This window comes from Geotrypetes seraphini, chromosome 8 (genome assembly GCF_902459505.1).
Source record: "Geotrypetes seraphini chromosome 8, aGeoSer1.1, whole genome shotgun sequence".
NCBI lineage: Eukaryota > Metazoa > Chordata > Amphibia > Gymnophiona > Dermophiidae > Geotrypetes > Geotrypetes seraphini.
In genome coordinates this window covers 35,774,654-35,799,246 of record NC_047091.1, presented here as the reverse complement: position 1 = coordinate 35,799,246, position 24,593 = coordinate 35,774,654, and the positions used below count along the sequence as shown (strand labels likewise).

Sequence of the window (24,593 nt, the reverse complement as noted above, 5' to 3'; positions counted from 1 at the left end):
ATACTCAGGAAAACAGAAGGGAGGTGGGACTGGAACCAATTAAGGTAACTCAAGAGAACAAGCGCACCCTAAGTACAAATAAAAAAGCCAAAAACAGAAAACTATTACTGTTGGGGGATTCCATCATCAGAGGCATTAACCTTGGAACACAGGGCGAGGAGACCAAAATAGTGAAACGTCTTCCAGGATCCTCAGCTACCAGGAGTTCCAGGCAAATACTGACTATAATTAAGGAAGAAACTAAGGATTTTAACACTGATGTTGTTATCCATCTGGGAATAACTCCACACTTGCAGCACAGAAAGCTTTTCGGGAGCTTGGTGAGGGCGTGAAACCTTTTGTAAAGACTTTAGCTTTTTCTGAAATACTGCCTGCATATGGAAAAGGAGAGCAAAGAGTGAAAAACACAGAGGACTTTAATAGATGGCTCAGAGCCTGGTGTCATCAAAAAGGCTTCAGGTACATAGGAGGATGGGGAAATACATGGAAGGACAAGAAGCTATATTGCACTGATGGGCTACATATTACTACAGCAGGAAAAAGAAACCTTGCAGAGAAATTTAGACAATATTTTTCTAGGCATTTAAACTAGAAGGTGGGGGTGGTGTATGTATGAAGGACAATTATAGAGACCACCCCCGGCAAAAGAAAAGATGTGATAGTAGTAAAGGCTGCAACATAAGCAATATCAGCAACTCATTTCTTAGTATTGCAACGGAAAGTGAAACGACACAAAAATCCATACGAAAAAGGATATTATCGCTGAAAAATAGCTGGAAAGCGATGACCACAAATGCTCGCAGTCTAAGCAACGAAGTTCATGATCTGCAAGCCCTGATATTAGAGGCAGATCTAGATATTGTTGCTATCACAGAGACATGGTTCAGTGAATCACATGGATGGGATGCAAACATACCGGGATATAATCTTTTTAGGAAGGACAGAGATGGTCATAAAGGTGGAGGAGTAGCTCTCTATGTAAAGATCAATATCCAAGCGACCGAAATGCAAAGGACCTGGGGAGAGGAAGAAGCGATATGGATTGCTCTGAAAAGAGAAGATAGAACTTCTATCTACGTGGGTGTAGTCTACAGACCTCCGACTCAATCGCAGCAAATTGATAAGGATCTGATTGTGGATATCCAAAAGTTTGGAAGGAAAGAGGAGGTTCTGCTGTTGGGAGATTTCAACCTGCCGGATGCGGACTGGAATGTTCCATCTGCGGAATCGGAAAGAAGTAGGGAGATTGTGGATGCCTTTCAAGAGGCTCTGCTCAGACAAATGGTGACGGAACCCATAAGGGAAAAAGCGATATTGGATCTGGTCCTCACAAATGGAGAGAGTATCTCTAATGTTCGAGTGGGTGCTCACCTGGGTAGCAGCGATCATCAAACGGTTTGGTTTGATATAACGGCTAAAGTGGAGAGCGGCCGCACGATACTTAAAGTCTTAGATTTCAAACGTACGGACTTTAATGCAATGGGAAAGTACCTGAAAAAGAGCTGTTAGGATGGGAGGACATAAGAGAAGTGGAAAGATAGTGGTCTAAGCTGAAAGGAGCGATAAAAATGGCTACGGACCTTTATGTGAAGAAAATCAATAAAAACAAGAGAAAAAGGAAGCCGATATGGTTCTCCAACCTAGTGGCTGAGAAAATAAAGGCGAAAGAGTTTGCGTTCATGAAATATAAAAAAACCCAAGAAGAGGAGAGCAGAAAGGACTACAGGGTGAAACTGAAAGAAGCCAAGAGAGAGATACGTTTGGCGAAGGCACAGGCGGAAGAACAAATGGCTAAAAATGTAAAAAAGGGAGATAAAAATTTTTTCAGATATATTAGTGAAAGGAGGAAGATAAAAAATGGAATTGCTAGGCTAAAAGATGCTGGGAACAAATATGTGGAGAGTGATGAGGAGAAAGCAAATGTGCTAAACAAATACTTCTGTTCTGTGTTCACAGAAGAAAATCCTGGAGAAGGACCGAGATTGTCTGGCAAAGTTACACGAGAAAATGGAGTAGATTCCGCGCCGTTCAGGGAGGAGGGTGTTTATGAGCAACTTGAAAAACTGAAGGTGGACAAAGCGATGGGACCAGACGGGATCCATCCCAGGATACTAAGGGAGCTCAGAGAGGTTCTGGCGAGTCCTATTAAAGACTTGTTCAACAAATCTCTGGAGACGGGAGTGATTCCTGGGGATTGGAGGAGAGCGGATGTGGTCCCTATTCATAAAAGTGGTCACAGGGATGAAGCAGGAAACTACAGGCCGGTGAGCCTCACTTCAGTTGTTGGAAAAATAATGGAAGTGTTGCTGAAAGAAAGGATAGTGTATTTCCTTGAATCTAATGGGTTACAGGATCCGAGGCAACATGGCTTTACAAAAGGTAAATCGTGCCAAACGAACCTGATTGAATTTTTTGATTGGGTGACCAGAGAGCTGGATTGAGGACATATGTTAGATGTAATTTACTTGGATTTCAGCAAAGCCTTTGATACAGTTCCTCATAGGAGGCTGTTGAACAAACTTGAAGGGCTGAAGTTAGGACCCAAAGTGGTGAACTGGGTCAGAAACTGGCTGTTGGACAGACGCCAGAGGGTGGTGGTTAATGGAAGTCGCTCGAAGGAAGGAAAGGTGACTAGTGGAGTCCCTCAGGGTTCGGTGCTGGGGCCAATCCTGTTCAATATGTATGTAAGTGACATTGCTGAAGGGTTAGAAGGAAAAGTGTGCCTTTTTGCAGATGATACAAAGATTTGTAACAGAGTAGACACCGAAGAGGGAGTGGAAAATATGAAAAAGGATCTGCAAAAGTTAGAGGAATGGTCTAATGCCTGGCAACTAAAATTCAATGCAAAGAAATGCAGAGTAATGCATTTGGGGATTAATAATAGGAAGGAACCGTATATGCTGGGAGGAGAGAAGCTGATATGAACGGACGGGGAGAGGGACCTTGGGGTGATAGTGTCCGAAGATCTAAAGGCGGAAAAACAGTGTGACAAGGCAGTGGCTGCTGCCAGAAGGATTCTGGGCTGTATAAAGAGAGGCGTAGTCAGTAGAAGGAAGAAGGTGTTGATGCCCCTGTACAGGTCATTGGTGAGGCCCCACTTGGAGTATTGTGTTCAGTTTTGGAGACCGTATCTGGCGAAAGACGTAAGAAGACTTGAGGCGGTCCAGAGGAGGGCAATGAAAATGATAGGAGGCTTGTGCCAGAAGACATATGAGGAGAGACTGGAAGCCCTGAATATGTATACCCTAGAGGAAAGGAGAGACAGGGGAGATATGATTCAGACGTTCAAATACTTAAAGGGTATTAATGTAGAACAAAATCTTTTCCAGAGAAAGGAAAATGGTAAAACCAGAGGACATAATTTGAGGTTGAGGGGTGGTAGATTAAGAACATAAGAACATAAGCAGTGCCTCCGCCGGGTCAGACCATAGGTCCATCCTGCCCAGCAGTCCGCTCCCGCGGCGGCCCAAACAGGTCACGACCTGTCTGAATCACCAGAAGGGGCTCCCTTGCCACCTTGGTTTCTCATTTGAAGTCCTATCTTCCCATCGGAGTCCTAACCCTCTGGTCTTACACATGCACGACCTGATTTGGTTTCTATACTTATTACCTGGTTAGCTTTCTATACTTGTGTTACATCCCAGCACCTCTCTCAGTATCCCACGATCCCTTTATCCCTCAGAAATCCGTCCAATCCCTGTTTGAATCCCTGTACCGTACTCTGCCTGATCACTTCCTCCGGTAGCGCATTCCAAGTGTCCACGACCCTTTGTGTGAAAAAAAAACTTCCTTGCATTTGTTTTGAACCTATCTCCCTTCAGTTTCTCCGAATGCCCCCTCGTACCTGTTGTCCCCTTCAGCCTGAAGAATCTGTCCCTATCCACCCTCTCTATGCCCCTCATGATCTTGAAGGTCTCTATCATATCTCCCCTGAGCCTCCTTTTTTCCAGAGAGAAGAGTCCCAGCCTATCCAACCTCTCAGCGTATGGGCAGTGTTCCAGTCCTCTTACCAGTTTCGTTGCTCTCCTTTGGACTCTCTCAAGTACCGCCATGTCCTTCTTGAGGTACGGCGACCAATACTGAACGCAGTATTCCAGATGTGGACGCACCATCGCTCGATACAATGGCATGATGACTTCTCGCGTCCTGGTTGTTATGCCCCTCTTTATGATGCCCAGCATCCTGTTGGCATCCAGGGGCAATGTTAGGAAATTTTACTTTACGGAGAGGGTGGTGGATGCCTGGAATGCGCTCCCGAGAGAGGTGGTGGAGAGTAAAACTGTGACTGAGTTCAAAGAAGCGTGGGATGAACACAGAAGATTTAGAATCAGAAAATAATATTAAATATTGAACTAGGCCAGTTACTGGGCAGACTTGTACGGTCTGTGTCTGTGTATGGCCGTTTGGAGGAGGATGGGCAGGGGAGGGCTTCAATGGCTGGGAGGGTGTAGATGGGCTGGAGTAAGTCTTAACAGAGATTTCGGCAGTTGGAACCCAAGCATAGTACCGGGTAAAGCTTTGGATTCTTGCCCAGAAATAGCTAAGAAGAAAAAAAATAAAAAATAAAATAAAATAAAAAAAAAAAATTTAAATTGAATCAGGTTGGGCAGACTGGATGGACCATTCGGGTCATTATCTGCCGTCATCTACTATGTTATATGTTACTATATCAAACAAACAGTTATTGGCACTGCTCGTACCCAAAGAAAGAAAGTTGGAAAACAATAAGAAATCAGCTTGGCAAGGCAAACGTTTATATGTAAGTCTGGAATTATACCTTTTTAAGGCAGTCCCGTTCTTTCTGGAGTGCTTGGTTTTCTTGTTTCAAGTTCTCTTCCTCCTGGAAAGGCGATTCTAAACCCCCTCGGTTCTTCCTGCACTGATCTGCCTTCTCCTGCAAACTGACAAACATACTCTCCTGCATTAATACATTTCCTATAGTCCTAACATTTTTGTTTTATTAAGGTGCTTTATCCAGACAAGTTGTTAAACAACAAAAAACTTTCAATACTGCCTCCAACAGCGGTTTTAACGTAAACAGTTAATAAGCCATTGTTAATTAGTATTCTTTGAATGTTAGCAAAGGTCACAATCACCTTGCTTGGAATGAGAAGATACACAGTTACTTACCGTAACAGGTGTTATCCAGGGACAGCAGGCAGATATTCTTAACTGATGGGTGACAGCACCGACGGAGCCCCAGTACGGACAATTTTAGAGTGATTGCACTCTAAGAACTTAGAAAGTTCTAGTTAGGCTGCACCGCGCATGCACGAGTGCCTTCCTGCCCGACGGAGGCGCGCGGTCCCCAGTTAAGATAAGCCAGCTAAGAAGCCAACCCGGGGAGGAGGGTGGGACATAAGAATATCTGCCTGCTATCCCTGGATAACACCTGTTACGGTAAGTAACTGTGCTTTATCACAGGACAAGCAGGCAGCATATTCTTAACTGATGGGTGACCTCCAAGCTAACAAAAGGAGGGATGGAGGGAAGGTTGGCCATTAGGAAAATAAATTTTGTAAAACACATTGGCCGAAGTGTCCATCCCTTCTGGAGAATGCATCCAGACAATAATGTGATGTGAAAGTATGAACTGAGGACCAAGTAGCAGCCTTGCAGATTTCCTCAATAGGAGTGGATCTGAGGAAAGCCACAGATGCTGCCATAGCTCGAACTCTATGGGCCGTGACAGAACCTTCCAGTGTCAGTCTAGTCTGAGCATAACAGAATGATATGCAAGCAGCCAGCCAATTGGATATTGTGCGTTTAGAAACAGGATGACCCAGCTTGTTAGGATCAAAAGACAGGAATAGTTGAGGAGAAGATCTGTGAGGCTTAGTGCGTTCTAAATAGTAAGCCAAAGCACGCTTACAGTCCAAAGTATGCAAAGCCTGTTCCCCTGGATGAGAATGAGGTTTTGGATAGAAAACAGGTAAGACAATGGACTGGTTAAGGTGAAAGTCAGAGACAACCTTAGGAAGAAACTTTGGATGTGTACGCAGAACCACCTTGTCATGATGAAAAACAGTGAAAGGCGGATCTGCAACTTGTGCATGTAACTCACTGACCCTCCTGGCAGAGGTGAGAGCAATAAGGAAGACCACTTTCCAAGTGAGAAATTTGAAATGAGTTGTGGCCAACAGTTCAAAAGGAGGCTTCATTAAAGCGGAAAGAACCACATTAAGATCCCAGACAATGGAAGGAGGCTTGAGAGGTGGTTTTACATTGAAAAGCCCCCGCATAAATCTGGAAACCAACAGATAAGCAGTAAGAGGTTTTCCGTGAACAAGTTCATGAAAAGCAGTGATGGCACTGATAGAGGTAGACTTGAGACCTGAGTGAGACAAAAAAAGAAGATACTCCAACACTAGTTCTACTGCTAGTGAGGTAGGATTATGATGATGTAGAAGGCATCAGGAAGAAAACTGAGTCCACTTCTGTTGGTAACACTGAAGAGTGGACAGCTTCCTGGAAGCATCAAGAATAGAACGGACAGGCTGAGAAAGAAGTGAGTGGGTCGAGCTCAGCACAAGAGCTGTCAGATGTAGAGACTGAAGGTTGGGATGTAGAAGGGACTGCTGATGCTGAGTAAGCAGAGTAGGAAATACTGGAAGAAGAATGGGCTCCCTGGAACTGAGTTGAAGAAGAAGGAAGAACTAATGTTGCCTGGGCCACCGTGGAGCAATGAGAATCATGGTGGCTCGATCCCTCTGGAGTTTGAACAAGGTCCGTAACATGAGAGGTAGAGGAGGAAAGGCATAAAGGAACCGACTGGTCCAATCCAGAAGAAACGCATCTGATGCCAGACGATGAGGGGAGTAGAGTCTGGAGCAAAAGAGGCAGTTGATGATTGTGAGGAGCCGCAAAGAGGTCCACTTGCGGAGTTCCCCATTGAGCGAAAACGGACTGGAGAGTCATGGGATCGAGAGTCCATTCATGAGGTTGGAGAATTCTGCTCTCCCTGGATGTAGACGGCTTTCAGGAATAAATGGCAAGCTGTCGCCCAAGACCAAATCTTTTGGGCCTCCTGACACAACAGGCGAGAGCCCGTCCCACCCTGTTTGTTGATGTAGTACATTGCAACTTGATTGTCTGTGCAAAGCAGTAGGACTCGAGGAAAGAGGAGATGCTGAAAAGCCTTGAGGGTGTAAAACATCACTCTGAGTTCCAGGAAATTGAAGTGATGTCTCTTTTCCTGGGCAGTCCAAAGACCTTGAGTTTGGAGATCGTTCAAGTGAGCTCCCCAGGCATATGGAGAGGCGTCTGTGGTGATGACGAGATGATGATGAGGCAGATGGAATAGAAGACCTCCAGAGAGATTTGAAGATTTCAACCACCATTGCAGAGACTGTCGAAGAGACAATGTCACAGATATGTGTCGCGAACAAGGATCCGTTGCCTGGGACCATTGGGTAGCCAGGGTCCATTGAGGAGTGCGCAGGTAAAGACGTGCGAAGGGGGCGACATGAACTGTCAACGCCATGTGACCTAAGAGTATCATCATTTGTTTAGCAGAGATGGAAAGCTGTGGGAGCACCTGTTGACAGAGATGAAGAAGGGTCTGAAGGCGGTTGGATGGAAGAAACGCTCTCATTAGAACAGTGTCCAATATCGCTCCAATAAATTGAAGTCGCTGAGTTGGAATGAGATGCGACTTGGGTAGGTTGATCTCGAAACCCAGGATTCGGAGAACTGGATGGTCTGGTTGGTGGCAAGAAGCACTTCCTGAGGTGAAGGAGCCTTGATTAACCAGTCGTCCAGGTAAGGGAAGACTTGGAAATTGTGAGAGTGTAGAAAGGCGGCTACCACAATGAGACATTTGGTGAATACCCTGGGAGAATGATTGATGAGAAATCGGAGGTACTGTCTGGAGGCCAGATTGTTCGGTATGTGGGTGTAGGCTTCCTTGAGATCCAGGGAGCATAGCCAGTCGCCTTGAGTGAGAAGAGGGAAAAGTGTGGCAAGAGAGAGCATTTTGAACTTCTCCTTGACCAAACATTTGTTGAGATCTCTGAGATCTAATATGGGTCTGAGAACTCCGGTCTTTTTGGGGACTAGAAAGTACCGGGAGTAAAATCCCTGACCTCTCTGCTCTGGAGGAACTTCTTCGATGGCATTGAGGAGAAGGAGGGACTGAACTTCTTGACCGAGAAGGAGGGACTGAGATTTGTTGGAAGCAGACTCTTTTGGAGGACTTGGTGGTGGAAGAGTCTGAAAGCTGAGGGAGTAGCTGTGACGGATGATGGACAGAACCCACTGATCTGCGGTGATTACTTCCCAACGGCTCAGAAAAAATTGGAGACATCTCCCGATGGGTTGCAGTAGAGGAGAAGAAGAGGGAAGACTGGCTATGTCCTGGAGGAGGAAGTCAAAAGGGCTGAGTGTGCTTAGGCTGAGCAACAGGTTTTACTGGTGGTTGCTGCTGTTGACGAGCCTGCTGGTGCTGTTGCTGCCGTTGCCTCCGAGGCTGGGGAGGTTGAGGATGAAGAGGCCGAGCTGAGAAACGACACTGGTAAGACGTCTGCTGTCTAAAAGGATGAGCAGGTGGGGGTTTCTTTTTGGTTTTCAATAAGGTATCCCATCTAGTCTCGTGAGCAGAAAGTTTCTGGATGGTGGAATCCAGAGATTCACCAAACAGCTCGTCACCCAGGCAGGGAGCGTTGGCAAAGCGGTCCTGGTGGTTTACATCAAGTTCTGAAACACGGAGCCAAGCTAAACATCTCATAGCGACAGCCATTGCTGTAGCTTGGGATGTGAGCTCAAACGTGTTGTAGATGGAACGGACCATAAACTTCCGGAGCTGGAAAAGATTGGAAGTACATTGTTGAAAAGCAGGTATCTTACGTTCCGGGAGGTACTTCTGAAAAGTGGTAAGCTGCTGAATGAGATGTTTCAGGTAAAAAGAAAAATGGAATGCATAGTTACCTGAACGATTGGCCAACATAGTGTTCTGATATAACTGCTTGCCGAATTTATCCATGGCCTTGCCCTCTCTGCCAGGAGGGACAGAAGCATACACACTAGAGCCCGCAGTTTTCTTCAGGGTCGACTCTACAAGCAAAGACTCATGTGGGAGCTGAGGCTTGTCAAACCCTGGAATGGGGATAACCTTATAGACTCTAGCTTTCTAGGAGCTCCTGGAATTGTTAGAGGAGTCTCAAGATTTTTATAAAAAGTTTCTCTCAAGATGTCATGTAAGGGTAATTTTAGAAATTCCCTCGGAGGTTGATCAAAGTTCAAAGCATCAAGGAATGCTTTGGACTTTTTGGAATCAGACTCCAATGGAATAGAAAGGGTGTCTGACATTTCTTTAAGAAATTTAGTGAAGGAAGTCTGCTCTGGCTTACTATCAGGCTCCTGAACAGATGGATCAGCCTCATCCGATGAAAGATCGTCATCGGTACTGAGAGGATCATCGGAATCATCCCATAAATCAGAGTCACGCACTGAAGTATAAGTACATCACGTATAAGTACATCACGGGATGCATCGAGTCAGAAGATGATATCTTCGGGCTAGTGGGACCCTCGACCACCAGAGGGCATCCGCTGAAAATCAGGGGAGGGAAGTTTCATGGCGACTCCAGGAAGTACTTCTTCACCGAAAGAGTGGTGGATCATTGGAACAGACTCCCACTCCAGGTGATAAAGGCCAGCAGCGTGAAGGATTTTAAGAAAAAATGGGATACTCACGTGGAATCTTTAAGGGAGTAAATTCAGGGGGGGGGGATACCTGGAATGGGCAGACTTGGTGGGCTATAGCCCTTTTCTGCCGCTTTTTTTCTATGTTTCTATGAAGGGAGTCGTCCCTGGGAAAGAGGAGTAGAGACCTCCGCATGCCGGGTTTTGCGTACCGATTTGCCTGATCGCATCGATACCGTACCTGGGGAAGTATGGAAAGCGGTACGGAGGTTCTGGTCAGAGAGCGGTACTGGCTCAGAGACCGAGTGAACCGCCCGACGTAAGGTTTTCGGTTCCGCCGATAGAATAGGCATGGATACCGAAGAGGTAGAATGTAGCGGTGCCAATAAAGTCGATGCCGACAAAATAGGCTGGTCGACAACCAGCACCGAAGGCTCAGAGGGTACCGACACTGGAAGGTTCGGTGTCAAAAGAGCCGGGAGGAGTTGTTGCAACTGCTCTTTAAGTTGGACCTGGAGAATGGACGCTATGCGGTCATCCAATGATGGTCCCGATGGCACCGGTACCGCTTTTCTCTTTTTCGGTACCTGTGGTGCAGCTCTACGCTCAGGAGAAGTAGATGCCGATGATGAGGCAGTGACTTCAATAGGATCGGAGCATTTACGGGGCCGGTGCGCGATCTGCAGGACTTGGCTCACTGCTTGGTCGACCGGCGGGCCCAGAAGAGTAGGAGATGGCTTCTTAGCCGGCTTACCTGGGGGATGCGACACTGAAGACATGTCCTGTGGTGTCGAAAGGGCCGGCACCGATTTTGAGGACGCCGCCGATGCCGGTGGACCCTCCATAGCGGTACCGAAAAGAAGCTGTTGTTGAATTTGGCGATTTTTTTAAGTTCGCTTTTGAAGAGAAGTGCAACGGGTGCATGTCGAAGCCCTATGATCCAGACCCAAGCACTGAAGACACCAATTGTGCGGGTCGAATAAAGATATAGGGCGTGCACACCGCTGACACTTCTTAAAGCCCGGTGAAGGGGGCATGAAGGGAAAAACGGCAGTTGCAAAATCGAAGGTCGGGGCCGACCAAAAAATAAAGAAAAAATGATTTTTTATTTTTTTTTTGAAAAGAAAGGGGAGAAAAAATGTGAACAATTTCTCGAAAAAACACGCGAGCGGGAAGGCGAAGAAAATCTTTTCAACAGCCGTTGAAAAAACGCATCTTCTTAGCTCCGAGGAAACTAAGAAACTGGGGACCACGCGCCTCCGTCGGGCGGGAAGGCACTCGCGCATGTGCGGTGCGGCCTAACTAGAACTTTCTAAGTTCTTAGAGTGCAATCACTCTAAAATTGTCCCTACCGGGGCTCCATCGGTGCCGTCACCCATCAGTTAAGAAAATGCTGCCTGCTTGTCCTGGGATAAATGTTGGCTACGTCATTTGTGGGGAGATGTCCATGATGACACCTCACCTTGCATGAATCAGATTTTAGTTCTCACTGTTTTGCAAATAGTTACCTCTGGGATCTGCGATAACTACAAGGAAGCAGAGGAATTCTCAAAATGTTTAGCTATGACACAGGGGAGACACTAGTTGCTGGGTGTCCTTTTGAAATACAAACAGTGAGCGCAGGCTTCTAGTTTTCCATTTAAAGAATGAACCATTTTTCATGGATGTAACATAGCCTCTTTAAGTCTTAAAAATGGAGCTAAATATTTCAGTACAGTATACAGTGTTCCCCCGATCATTCGCGGTCGGCGGTTCACGGTCCCGGTCATTCGCGGTATTTTCCAACCGTGAACCGCCGACCAGGAGAGGACAGCTGGAGAGAACAGCTGGAGCGCCAGCAAGTGAAGGAAATCACTCGCTGTATGCTCCGACCGCCCCTTCCTTAACTAAAGTTGGGCCTTACCAATCAGGAGCTGCTTTGACATGCAGCTCCTGATTGGTAACTCCCCTCTGTCCCATTTTGTAGAACTACCATAACTGCTTATCATTTCTACCAGTTCAGGTTGTACATGTCATGGCTCTGCTGGGAGGCTGTGTCGTGTAAGTTGCGTTTTGGTTTCCTGCCTTGCATCTAGACCCCAAAAGGCTTTAATACTTTTAGTTTACCTGTGTACTTTAGAAAGCAGCTCCAATTCTTTTCGCTTTTCTGTTTCTAGCTGTGCATCTCGCTCTCTACAAGCAGCACGAGCTTCTGAAAGCTTCTTTTCCAGTTCAGCTATTTTGTCTTGTAAATCAGTACTCTTTAAATCCAGTTCTTTCAACTGCAACACACAACAGGACCTTTTGCTAAGGATCAAGTAGGCAAAACCACTACTTCCCCACTGAATTCTCTCTCACCAGCTAAGAGAAGTACATCAGTACAGCTTCTTTATGGCAGTGGCAGAACTAACCCATAAATGAAAAGGGCATTTTCTGCAAAGTCCGGTGAGTGCAGATGTGATCTGTTCTTTTCTGCCCCTTATACCACTACTACACCCATGCCTCTCAGTGAGTTTACTCATAAGACTGAAATCTTATTTTTAACTTCAGAATTGTAATGTTATGCAAACAAGGGCTTCTATTCTACAGATGAAAATGTCAGAATACTGCTGTAGGCAGATAAGATGCAAATATGTGTGGGTCTGATATTAGTGGCTTTATTTTTCAAAGAACAGGAGTTAGTCGTAGTTTGAGGTGGTAAAGTGCTTTACTCCTTCCAGTCCTGCCTCACTTCTTAGGTGGCCACATGTGGTTACCTGCTGGCTTTGTTTCTGGTGGTCTTCGCGGGTTGGCAGATCAGCAAGATAACGCTCCAAGGTTTCAATTCGCTGCTGACTCTCTTTATTTTGCTCCGACTCCTTTTGGCACTTCTTTTTCAGAGTGTTAATGTGTTTGTCTCGTCCCTTCACCTGCATAAATTTCATACATCTAGCTCTCATTAATCTGCATGCCGATACCAGCTTACATAACAAGAAAACTTACAATACAGATTTAATTACATTTAATAAAGAATACATATAATTAAACATTCAGAAAGTAAAAAAACAAAAGTAATCTTATAACATTTATTTATTGGGATTTAACCACCTTTTTTTCATGATGAAATTCACCCTAAAATTTACAAACCCACTATCACAAGCCTGAATAAAATAGGTGGCCTCCACCGTCTTCCTAAAACAAAGGTCAGTTTCCTCATAAAGTTTTAGAAGGCAGCTGGGTCCATAAACAGGTATTTACTGGCAAGCCTGACAGCAGCCAATGCAGCTGAGCCCTGTCACTTTAATATGTTCTCTCTACTTGGCAGTACCCATTAAAAGTGTCCTAAGTTCTGCCTGTTATTCTTCATATATTAGAGCTGAAATGTTAAGCAGCACAATATTTACAGCAAATGTTAGATCAGTATTTCAAAGTAAAACTCCTCACAATGCTGAGAGATGCTCCCTCCCGGGCTGTACAAACATGCTATCCTTCTGTATCCATTTCAGAGAAGAAATAATTATTTATTCCTAGGGGGATTGTGCACTACTGTGCAATGCAGAATTTGTACAGAATTTTATGCAGTCTGAGAAGGACCAGGATTGTCTGGCAAAGTTACACGAGAAAATGGAGTAGATTCTGCGCTGTTCACGGAGGAGAGTGTTTATGAGCAACTTGAAAAACTGAAGATGGACAAAGCGATGGGACCAGATGGGATCTATCCCAGGATACTATGGGAGCTCAGAGAGGTTCTGGTGAGTCCTATTAAAGACTTGTTCAACAAATCTCTGGAGACAGGAGTGATTCCTGGGGATTGGAGGAGAGCGAATGTGGTCCCTATTCATAAAAGTGGTCATAGGAATGAAGCAGGAAACTACAGGCCAGTGAGCCTCACTTCGGTTGTTGGAAAAATAATGGGAAGTGTTGCTGAAAGAAAGGATAGTGTACTTGGCTTTACAAAAGGTAAATCGTGCCAAACGAACCTGATTGAATTTTTTGATTGGGTGACCAGAGAGCTGGATCAAGGACATATGCTAGATGTAATTTACTTAGATTTCAGCAAAGCCTTTGATACAGTTCCTCATAGGAGGCTGTTGAACAAACTTGAAGGGCTGAAGTTAGGACCCAAAGTGATGAATTTGGTTAGAAACTGGCTGTCAGACAGACGCCAGAGGGTGGTGGTTAATGGAAGTCACTCGGAGGAAGGAAAGGTGAGTAGTGGAGTCCCTCAGGGTTCGGTGCTGGGGCCAATCCTGTTCAATATGTTTGTGAGTGACATTGCTGAAGGGTTAGAAGGAAAAGTGTGCCTTTATCCAGATGATACCAAGATTTGTAACAAAGTAGACACCGAAGAGGAAGTGGAATATATGAAAAAGGATCTGCAAAAGTTAGAGGAATGGTCTAATGCCTGGCAACTAAAATTCAATGCAGAGTAATGCATTTGGGGGTTAATAATCAGAAGGAACCATATATGCTGGGAAGAGAGAAGCTGATATGCACAGACGGGGAGAGGGACCTTGGGGTGATAGTGTCCGAAGATCTAAAGGCGGAAAAACAGTGTGACAAGGCAGTGGCTGCTGCCAGAAGGATCCTGGGCTGAATAAAGAGAGGCATAGCCAATAGAAGAAGGTGTTGATGCCCCTGTACAGGTCATTGGTAAGGCCCCACTTGGAGTATTGTGTTCAGTTTTGGAGACCGTATCTGGCGAAGGACGTAAGAAGACAAAGCGGTCCAGAGGAGGGCGACAAAAATGATAGGAGGCTTGCGTCAGAAGACGTATGAGGAGAGACTGTTAACCCTGAATATATATACCCTAGAGGAAAGGAGAGACAGGGGAGATATGATTCAGACTTTCAAATACTTGAAGGGTATTAACGTAGAACATAATCTTTTCCAGAGAAAGGAAAATGGTAAAACTAGAGGACATAATTTGAGGTTGAGGGGTGGTAGATTCAAAGGCAATGTTAGGAAATTCTACTTTACGGAGAGGGTGGTGGATGCCTGGAATGCGCTCCCGAGAGAGGTGGTGGATGCCTGGAATGCGCTCCCAAGAGAGGTGGTGGAGAGTAAAACTGTGACTGAGTTCAAAGAAGCGTGGGATGAACACAGAGGATCTATAATCGGAAAATAATATTAACTTTTATTCATATTGACTGGAGTAGCAATTCAACAAATAACATACGATTGGAAAAATTCTGACAGGTTGAATTATAACTTCTGGTGGAATTCTGTATGCCATATATATAAAATAGAACGTATAATAGCAACACAGAAAGGATATTTTGGTAAATTTCAGAAGATCTGGGGACCATTAACAGACTTTTGTAATGAATGATAACATTTTCCCAAAGTAAGTTATTTGATAGGAGGGGAGGTGGGTGAGTTTTATTTTATTAATCTCATAATGTATATGAATATATTAATATCTTTGCTGTATTAGGATGGAATTTCTGTAACAGGAGGGGAGGGGATGGGAGGGTTTTCTACTTTAATAATAATTGTTTAGATTCAAGATATTATAGAATATAAATATGGAATGAAATGTTGTATTTAATGTGTTATATGATAGTTCATCAAGTGTGTATTCATAAGTTTATATGATTTTATTTGATACACTTGTTCTAATATGCAAAAATGAATAAAAAATTTAAAACAAACAAAAAAAAAGAAAATAATATTAAAAATTGAACTAAGGCCAGTACTGGGCAGACTTGCACGGTCTATGTCTGTATATGTCTGCCGATCCTGCAGGGGCGTTGAGCAATTGGAAGTCCAGCTTTTTTGCTCTTCCAATTTTGAGGATCCAGGTCCTTTTGAGAATTAGCCCTTCCCTGATGAAGGAAATTATCCGAAACTCGAGTCGGAAGGAGGAAGGATAAATATTTAATATGAAGGAATTACTATGGTTGTTTTGTATATAACACCAGCACAAGAATCACTTAATCACCTTATAGGTTCTTCCGTGACATCTTTCCATCCTTCTCACAGATAAGTGTTTTGATTGATTTTTTGATTATTTTTTATTTTTATTTTTGTTTTGATTTAGTTCACGAATTTTTATCGGATGGATAAGGGGACTTTGAAAATCTATGATGGTCCCCCAATAAGAACCTGATTATGGTGATATCACTATTCACGGGTTTCTGGGTCTGAGATTTTCATTATTATTATCATTATTGATCTTGATTAGAACAAAAACTGTGATTACAAAAAGAGTTGTCCACTTCTGATGGTAACATTGGAGGGTGGCCGGTTTCCTGGAGGCGTCCAAAATGAGACGGACAGGCTGAGACAGATTCTCAGGAGAGGTCAGCCCGAGAGAAACCAGGCTGTCAGGTGGAGCGAAGACAGATTGGGATGTAGTAGAGATTGATGCTGCTGTGTAAGCAGAGTAGGAAACACAGGAAGAGGGATGGGCTCCCTGGAACTGAGCTGGAGCAGGAGGGAGAACCAGTGTTGTCGAGGCCACCGAGGAGCGATGAGGATCATGGTGGCCCTCTCCCTGCGGAGTTTGGACAAGGTCCGCAACATCAGAAGAAGTGGAGGGAAGGCATAAAGGAACCGATCTCTCCAGTCGAGCAGGAATGCATCCGGGGCCAGACGATGAGGAGAGAAGAGTCTGGAACAGAATTGAGGCAGCTGATGGTTGTGAGGTGCTGCGAAGAGGTCCACCTGCGGAGTGCCCCAGCGAGCAAAGATGGAGTGGAGTGTTGGAGGGTCCAGCGTCCACTTGTGAGGTTGAAGGATGCGGCTGAGATTGTCAGCCAGGGAGTTCTGTTCACCTTGGATATAGACAGCCTTGAGGAAGAGATTGCGGGCCGTGGCTCAGGTCCAGATGCGGAGAGCCTCCAAACAAAGGAGGCGAGATCCGGTACCGCCTTGCTTGTTTATGTAGTACATGGCGACTTGATTGTCTGTGCACAGGAGAAGAACCTGAGGGCAGAGAAGATGCTGGAAAGCCTTGAGGGCGTAGAACATGGCTCTGAGTTCCAGGAAATTGATGTGATGTTGACGCTCCTGTGGGGTCCAAAGTCCCTGGGTGCGTAGATCTCCTAGGTGAGCTCCCCACGCATAGGGGGAAGCATCCGTGGTGATGATCATGGAGTGAGGGGGTAGATGAAAGAGCAGACCCCTGGAAAGATTTGAGGAGTTCAACCACCATTGGAGAGATAGCTGAAGAGATGATGTCACAGAGATGGGATGAGAAAGAAGATCCGTAGTCTGTGACCATTGGGTGGCGAGAGTCCATTGAGGTGTTCTGAGGTGGAGACGTGCCAGAGGAAGGACATGTACTGTCGAGGCCATGTGACCCAGGAGGACCATCATCCGTCGGGCAGGAATGGAGGGATGCATGAGGACCTGACGACAGAGATGGAGCAGGGTCCGCTGACGATAGGAGGGAAGAAAAGCCCTCATTAGTGTGGTGTCCAGAACTGCTCCGATGAATTGAAGTCGCTGGGTGGGAAGCAGATGCGACTTGGGGTAGTTGATCTCGAACCCCAGGAGGTGGAGGAGAGAGATGGTGTGATGAGTAGCTTGTAGCACAAGTTGAGACGTAGGTGCCTTCACCAACCAATCGTCCAAGTAGGGGAACACCTGGAGATTGTGAGACCTGAGGAAGGCCGCTACTACAATAAGGCACTTGGTGAATACCCTGGGTGATGAAGCGAGGCCAAAGGGTAGCACCTTGTACTGATAGTGGCGGTGTTGTACCTGGAACCGCAGGTAGCGGCGGGAATTCGGATTGATTGAGATGTGAGTGTAGGCCTCCTTGAGGTCCAGGGAACATAGCCAGTCGTGTTGAGAAAGAAGAGGATAGAGCGTGGCAAGGGAGAGCATTCTGAATTTCTCCTTGACGAGATACTTGTTGAGGTCCCTGAGATCGAGAATGGGACGGAGGTCTCCCGTCTTTTTGGGTACCAGGAAGTAGCGGGAGTAGAATCCCTGACCCCTTTGTTCCGGAGGTACTTCTTCGATGGCATTGAGAAGAAGGAGGGATTGAACCTCCCTCAGGAGGAGGGGGGTTTGAGATGAGTGAGAAGCAGACTCTACGGGTGGGTTGTCCGGTGGAAGAGTCTGGAAGTTGAGAGAGTAGCCGTGGTGGATGATGTTGAGGACCCACTGGTCCGATGTGATGACCTCCCACCGGCTGAAGAATATGAGGAGACGACCTCCGATTGGTTGTGGCAGAGGTAGCGAAGGTGGAAGACTGGCTATGCCCTGGAGAGAAGAGTCAAAAGGGCTGAGAAGGTTTAGCAGGAGGAAGAGGCTTGTTGGGTTGACTGGATTGAGAACGAGCCTGTGCCTGGTGTTGGTGTTGCCGGGGCCGCCGAGGTTGTTGGGAAGGCGGATTGAGTGGCCTGGCTGAGAACCTACGCTGATAGGAGGATTGAGGCCTGAAAGGTCGGGCAGGCGGAGCCTTTTTCTTGGGTTTAATCAGGGTGTCCCATCTGGTTTCGTGTGCAGAGAGTTTCTGGGTGGTGGAATCCAGGGACTCTCCGAAAAGTTCGTCCCCAAGACAGGGGGCGTTGGCCAGACGATCCTGGTGGTTAATGTCCAAATCTGAGACTCTCAGCCAGGCCAGGCGGCGCATGGCTACGGCCATGGCAGAGGCACGGGAGGTGAGCTCGAATGAATCATATATAGAGCGGACCATAAATTTCCGTAACTGAAGGAGACCAGAGATGTGTTGCTGAAAAAGTGGCACCTTTCTCTCCGGGAGATATTTTTGGAGGGCGGACAGCTGTTGAACCAAGTGTTTCATGTAAAATGAAAAATGGAAGGAATAATTGTTCGCCCTGTTGGCCAGCATGGCATTCTGATAGAGCCTCTTGCCAAACTTGTCCATGGTTTTACCCTCTCTGCCAGGAGGGGTGGAGGCATAGACACTGGAGCCCTGAGTCTTCTTTAAGGTGGATTCAACAAGAAGGGACTCATGGGGCAATTGGGACTTATCGAACCCTGGAATTGGGATGACTCGATACAGGTTGTCCAGCTTGCGGGGGGCCCCCGGTACTGTAAGGGGGTTCTCCCAATTCTTGTAAAAGGTCTCCCGTAGGATGTCGTGTATGGGGAGCTTGAGGAACTCCTTAGGAGGTTGTTCAAAATCCAAAGCCTCCAGGAAGGCTTGAGATTTTTTGGAGTCTGATTCTAGAGGGAGGGATAAAGCTGCAGACATCTCCCTGAGGAACTTTGAGAAGGAGGATTGCTCAGGTTTGGAGGTGGCATCGGGTGCTGAGGGATCCTCATCAGATGAGGAGAGATCCTCCTCAGTACTGGGGGGGGACTCTTCCCATAAGTCTGGGTCCCGGACCTCTGGGTGTGCATGCCGAGACACCGGGGTGGAAGGTGCGGTATGGTGAGTCTTGGATAAAGACTTCCCAGAGCGCATTGAAAAGGTACCGGGAGAAGAGGACCGGCGTCGATCCCGGTCCCGGGAAGCATGGTGCCCTGCCCGGTCCCGAGGAGGATCCGTAGTGGTATGGGAGTGAACCACAGGATGGGCATGAAGTTGCTCGGCCGAAAGAATCGGCATGGAGGTGTTAATTGGTACCGATGGGGTGGATACCGGTGGCTCGGTACGGGGCTCGGGCCGGTCTGGTACCGAAAGGAGCGGTGCCAGGATAGTAGGCAACAGGTGCTGGAGTTGATGCTGCAGCTGTTCCTGTAGTTGAACTTGGAGGATGGCCGCAATACGGTCATCCAGGGGTGGCACCGGAACCGCTTTCTTTTGCTTCGGTTCCTTAGGTGCCGCTCCACGCCCCGGCGATGAGGAGGCCGATGACGAGGCACTCACCGAAATCGGGGCGGAGCGCTTTCGGGGTCGGCGCGAGGCCGGCAAGGTCGGTGTCGCCACTGTGGCTGGTGGACGCTCTAGGGAAGAGGGAGGCTTCTTAGCCGGCTTACCTGGCGCCAGTGACGCCGATGCGGGGTCGAGTGGCGTCGAAGTAGACGGTGCCGATTTTGATGGTACCGCTGTCGATGCCGAGGAGTCTATCGTCGACCCGGTGCCGAACAAAAGATTTTGTTGGATTTGCCGGTTTTAAAGCGTCCGCTTTTTAAGAGTGGCACAGCGGGTGCAGGAGTCCGCCCGATGCTCCGGACCCAAACACTGCAAACACCAATTGTGTGGGTCAGTGAGGGAGATCGGACGTGCACACCGCTGGCACTTCTTAAAACCAGCTTGCGGGGGCATGAAGGGGAAAACAGCCTCCGCAAAATCGAACCCCGAGGCCTGTATAATGGCAACAGGCCCCGCCGGGGCAAAGTCGGAAAAAAAAGGGTAAAAAAATAGAAGTTTTTTTTTTTTTGTAAATCAAAGAAAAAAGAAACCCGAAGGCAAAAAGGAAGAAAAAGTACAAAAATTCGCGAGCGGGAAGGCAAAAAGTGAGTTCAACGGCCGTTGAAAAAACACACGCGTCTTCTTCGCTCCGCGGAAACGAAGAAACTGGGGACCACGCACTCCTCCGTCGGGCGGGAAGGCACGCGCGGTGCGGCCAACTAGAACTTTCTAGTTAAAAAGGTCCATACCGAGGGCTCCGTCGGTGACGTCACCCATGCATAAAGAATATGCTGCCTGCTTGTCCTGGGATAACACCTGTTACGGTAAGTAACTGTGCTTTATCCCAGGACAAGCAGGCAGCATATTCTTGACTGATGGGTGACCTCCAAGCTAACAAAAAAGAGGGATGGAGGGAAGGTTGGCCATTAGGAAAACAAATTTTGCAAAACAGATTGGCCGAAGTGTCCATCCCGTCTGGAGAATGCATCCAGACAATAATGAGATGTAAAAGTATGAACTGAGGACCAAGTAGCAGCCTTGCAGATTTCCTCAATAGGAGTGGAACGGAGGAAAGCTACAGATGCTGCCATTGCTCGGACTCTATGGGCCGTGACAGAACCTTCCAGTGTCAGTCCGGTCTGAGCATAACAGAATGAAATGCACGCTGCCAGCCAATTAGACAACGTACGCTTAGAAACAGGACGTCCCAATTTATTCGGATCAAAGGACAGAAAGAGTTGGGGAACTGATCTGTGGGGTTTCGTACGCTCTAGATAGTAAGCTAGAGCTCTTTTACAATCCAAAGTATGCAGAGCTTGTTCCCCAGAATGAGAATGAGGTTTTGGAAAGAAAACAGGCAGAACAATGGATTGGTTGAGATGGAATTCAGAGACAACCTTAGGGAGAAACTTTGGATGTGTACGCAGAACCACCTTGTCATGGTGAAAGACCGTAAAAGGTGGATCTGCAACCAGTGCATGAAGCTCACTGACTCTCCTGGCAGAGGTAAGAGCAATAAGGAAAAGTACCTTCCAAGTGAGAAACTTGAAAGGAGAGGTAGCCAACAGTTCAAATGGAGGCTTCATTAAGGCGGAAAGAACCACATTGAGATCCCAGATAACAGGAGGGGCTTTAAGAGGTGGTTTCACATTGAAAAGACCCCGCATGAACCTGGACACCAGGGGATGAGCTGAGAGAAGTTTTCCATGGACCGGCTCATGAAAAGCAGCAAAGGCACTGAGGTGGACTCTGATGGAAGAAGACTTAAGGCCAGAGTCAGACAAGGAAAGCAAATAATCCAACGTCTCCACTGCCAGGGAAGTGGGATCAAGATGATGAAGAAGACAATAGGAAGAAAATCTCGTCCACTTCTAATGGTAACATTGTAGAGTGGCTGGTTTCCTGGAGGCATCTAGAATGGAACGAACAGGCTGAGACAAAAGAGTATCATGAGATGTCAGCCCGAGAGATACCAAGCTGTCAGGTGCAGAGACTGGAGGTTGGGATGTAGAAGGGTCTCCTGATGCTGTGTAAGCAGAGAAGGAAACAGAGGAAGAAGAAAAGGTTCCCTGGAACTGAGTTGAAGTAGAAGGGAGAACCAATGTTGCCTGGGCCACCTCGGAGCAATCAGAATCATGGTGGCTCGTTCCCTCTTGAGCTTGAACAAGGTTCTCAACATGAGAGGCAGAGGAGGGAAAGCATACAGGAACAGATTGGACCAGTCGAGGAGAAATGCATCCGCTGCCAGACGGTGAGGAGAGTAGAGTCTGGAGCAGAATAGGGGCAGCTGGTGATTGTGAGGAGCTGCAAAGAGGTCTATCTGAGGAGTGCCCCATTGAGCGAAGATAGACTGTAGAGTTACAGGATCGAGTGTCCACTCGTGAGGCTGGAGAATTCTGCTGAGCTTGTCCGCTAAGGAATTCTGTTCTCCCTGAATGTAGATAGCTTTCAGGAAGAGATGGTGATCTATGGCCCAAGTCCAGATCTTCTGGGCTTCCTGGCATAAGAGGCGAGAGCCTGTCCCACCTTGTTTGTTGATGTAGTACATGGCCACTTGATTGTCTGTGCACAGCAGAAGGACCTGAGGAAAGAGAAGATGTTGGAAAGCCTTGAGGGCATAAAACATCGCTCTGAGTTCCAGGAAATTGATGTGATGCTTCTTTTCCTGGGCTGTCCAAAGACCTTGAGTCTGGAACTCGTTCAAATGAGCTCCCCATGCATAAGGAGAGGCGTCGGTGGTGATGACTAGTTGATGAGGAGGTAGATGGAACAGAAGACCTCTGGATAGATTTGAGGATACCAACCACCATTGTAGAGACTGACGAAGAGATGATGTCACAGATATGTGTCGTGAGCAAGGATCCGTTGCTTGGGACCACTGAGTAGCAAGGGTCCATTGAGGAGTGCGCAGGTGAAGACGTGCGAGGGGTGTGACATGGACTGTGGATGCCATGTGACCCAAGAGTATCATCATTTGTTTGGCCGAGATGGAATGTTGTGGAAGCACCTGCTGACATAGAGACTGAAGGGTCTGAAGACGATTGGATGGTAGGAATGCTCTCATGAGGAGTGTGTCCAGCATCGCTCCAATGAATTGAAGTCTCTGAGTGGGGATGAGATGAGATTTGGGTAGATTGATCTCGAATCCCAGTATTCGTAGAAACAGGATGGTTTGGTTGGTGGCCAGGAGAACTGCTTGAGCGGATGTGGCCTTGATTAACCAGTCGTCTAGGTAAGGGAATACCTGAAGGTGGTGAGAGCGCAGAAAAGCAGCTACCACAATAAGACATTTGGTGAACACCCTTGGAGAAGAAGCAAGACCGAAGGGCAGCACCTTGTATTGGTAATGACAATGATTGATCATGAAGTGGAGATACCGTCTGGAGGTCATATTGATCGGTATGTGAGTGTATGCCTCTTTGAGATCGAGGGAGCATAGCCAGTCGTCTTGATTGAGAAGAGGATAAAGAATGGCTAAGGAAAGCATCTTGAATTTTTCCTTTACCAGATGTTTGTTGAGATCGCGAAGATCCAGAATTGGTCTGAGATCTCCTGTTTTTTTGGGTACTAGAAAATAACGGGAGTAGAATCCCTGCCCCTTTTGATCTAGAGGAACTTCTTCTATAGCGTTCAGAAGGAGGAGGGATTGGACTTCCTGAATAAGGAGGGCAGATTGAGGACTGTTCAAAGCAGACTCTTTTGGCAGGTTTTGGGGCGGAAGAGTCTGAAAGTTGAGAGAGTAGCCGTGGCGGATGATGTTGAGGACCCATTGGTCCGAAGTGATAACTTCCCACCGGCTGAGGAACAGAGAAAGACGACCTCCTATAGGTTGAGGCAGGAGAGCAGATATAGGAGTACTGGCTATACTTTGGAGAAGTAAGTCAAAAGGGCTGTGTCTTCTACTGTGGAGGTGGCTTCACAGGCTGCTGTTGCTGCTGTTGTCTGGGAGGCTGACGTTGTTGCTGCCGCTGACGCCTGGGTTGCTGAGCTGTTGCTGGCAATGGGCGAGCTGTGAAGCGGCGTTGATAGGCTGACTGTTGTCTAAAAGGCCTTGCTGGGGGAGGCTTTTTCTTATTTTTAAGTAGGGTATCCCAGCGTGTCTCATGAGCAGAGAGCTTTTGAGTAGTCGAGTCCATGGATTCCCCAAAAAGCTCATCCCCTAGGCACGGGGCGTTGGCTAACCGATCTTGATGATTAACATCAAGTTCAGATACCCGAAGCCAGGCCAGGCGACGCATTGCCACAGACATTGCTGTCGCTCTGGATGTAAGTTCGAAGTTGTCGTAAATGGACCTAACCATGAACTTACGCAGTTGAAACAGAGACGACAAGCAATGGTGAAAGGATTGTTGTTTCCGTTGGGGAAGGTACTTCTCAAATGAAGCCATGGTGGTAAGGAGATGTTTAAGGTAGAAAGAAAAATGAAAAGCATAATTACCAGCTCTATTTGCCAACATTGCATTTTGGTAGAGCCTCTTACCAAATTTATCCATGGCTTTACCCTCTCTGCCAGTAGGTACAGAAGCATATACACTGGCTCCTGAAGATTTTTTAAGGGTGGATTCGACAAGTAAAGATTCATGTGGAAGTTGAGGTTTGTCGAACCCAGGAATGGGAATTACTTTGTATAAAGAGTCTAATTTACGTGGGGCCCCTGGAACCGTTAAGGGAGTCTCCAAATTCTTGTAGAAAGTCTCCCTCAAGATGTCGTGAAGAGGGAGCTTCAAAAATTCCTTTGGAGGTTGGTCAAAGTCAAGGGCATCCAAAAAAGCTTTAGACTTTTTGGACTCAGCCTCCAAAGGAATAGACAAAGAGTCACACATATCTTTCAAAAAACTCGAGAAAGATGAAGTGTCATGCCTAGAGGACGGGTCATGTACAGCTGAATCCTCCTCATCTGAGGAACATTCCCCTTCAGAGAGAAAGGGTTCCTCTGAATCTCCCCACAGATCAGGATCCCTGACATGGGAAGAACGGTCCCGAGACTCTGGAGTAGATGGTTCTACATGTCGGGTTTTGCGCACCGACTTACCCGACCTCATCGATACCGAGCCAGGCGATGTAATCGGTGGCACCGGTGCCGAAGTCTGCACCGACTGATGTTGAGCTCTCGGCTCCGGTGCGAGGACTGGCATCGATACCGATGAGGTCGAGTGAAGCGGTACCGAAGGAGTGGATACAGACAGCACAGGTTGTTCCACTATCGGCACCGGCTC

The 24,593-nt window shown here is 46.9% G+C and overlaps 1 protein-coding gene across 3 annotated transcripts in view; it reads right to left on the bottom strand.

Annotated features, from left to right (window-relative positions):
• The window catches only part of CEP85 (centrosomal protein 85), a 114,796-nt gene that overhangs the window by 50,156 nt on the left and 40,047 nt on the right, over positions 1–24,593 (bottom strand). For all 3 annotated transcript variants that reach the window (XM_033957478.1, XM_033957477.1, XM_033957476.1), the window contains 3 exons: positions 12,377–12,529; positions 11,748–11,902; positions 4,778–4,901 (listed from right to left, as the gene is read on the bottom strand). In XM_033957478.1, the coding sequence (XP_033813369.1) occupies positions 4,778–4,901; positions 11,748–11,902; positions 12,377–12,529 (432 nt within the window). The remainder of the gene's footprint in view (positions 1–4,777; positions 4,902–11,747; positions 11,903–12,376; positions 12,530–24,593) is intronic.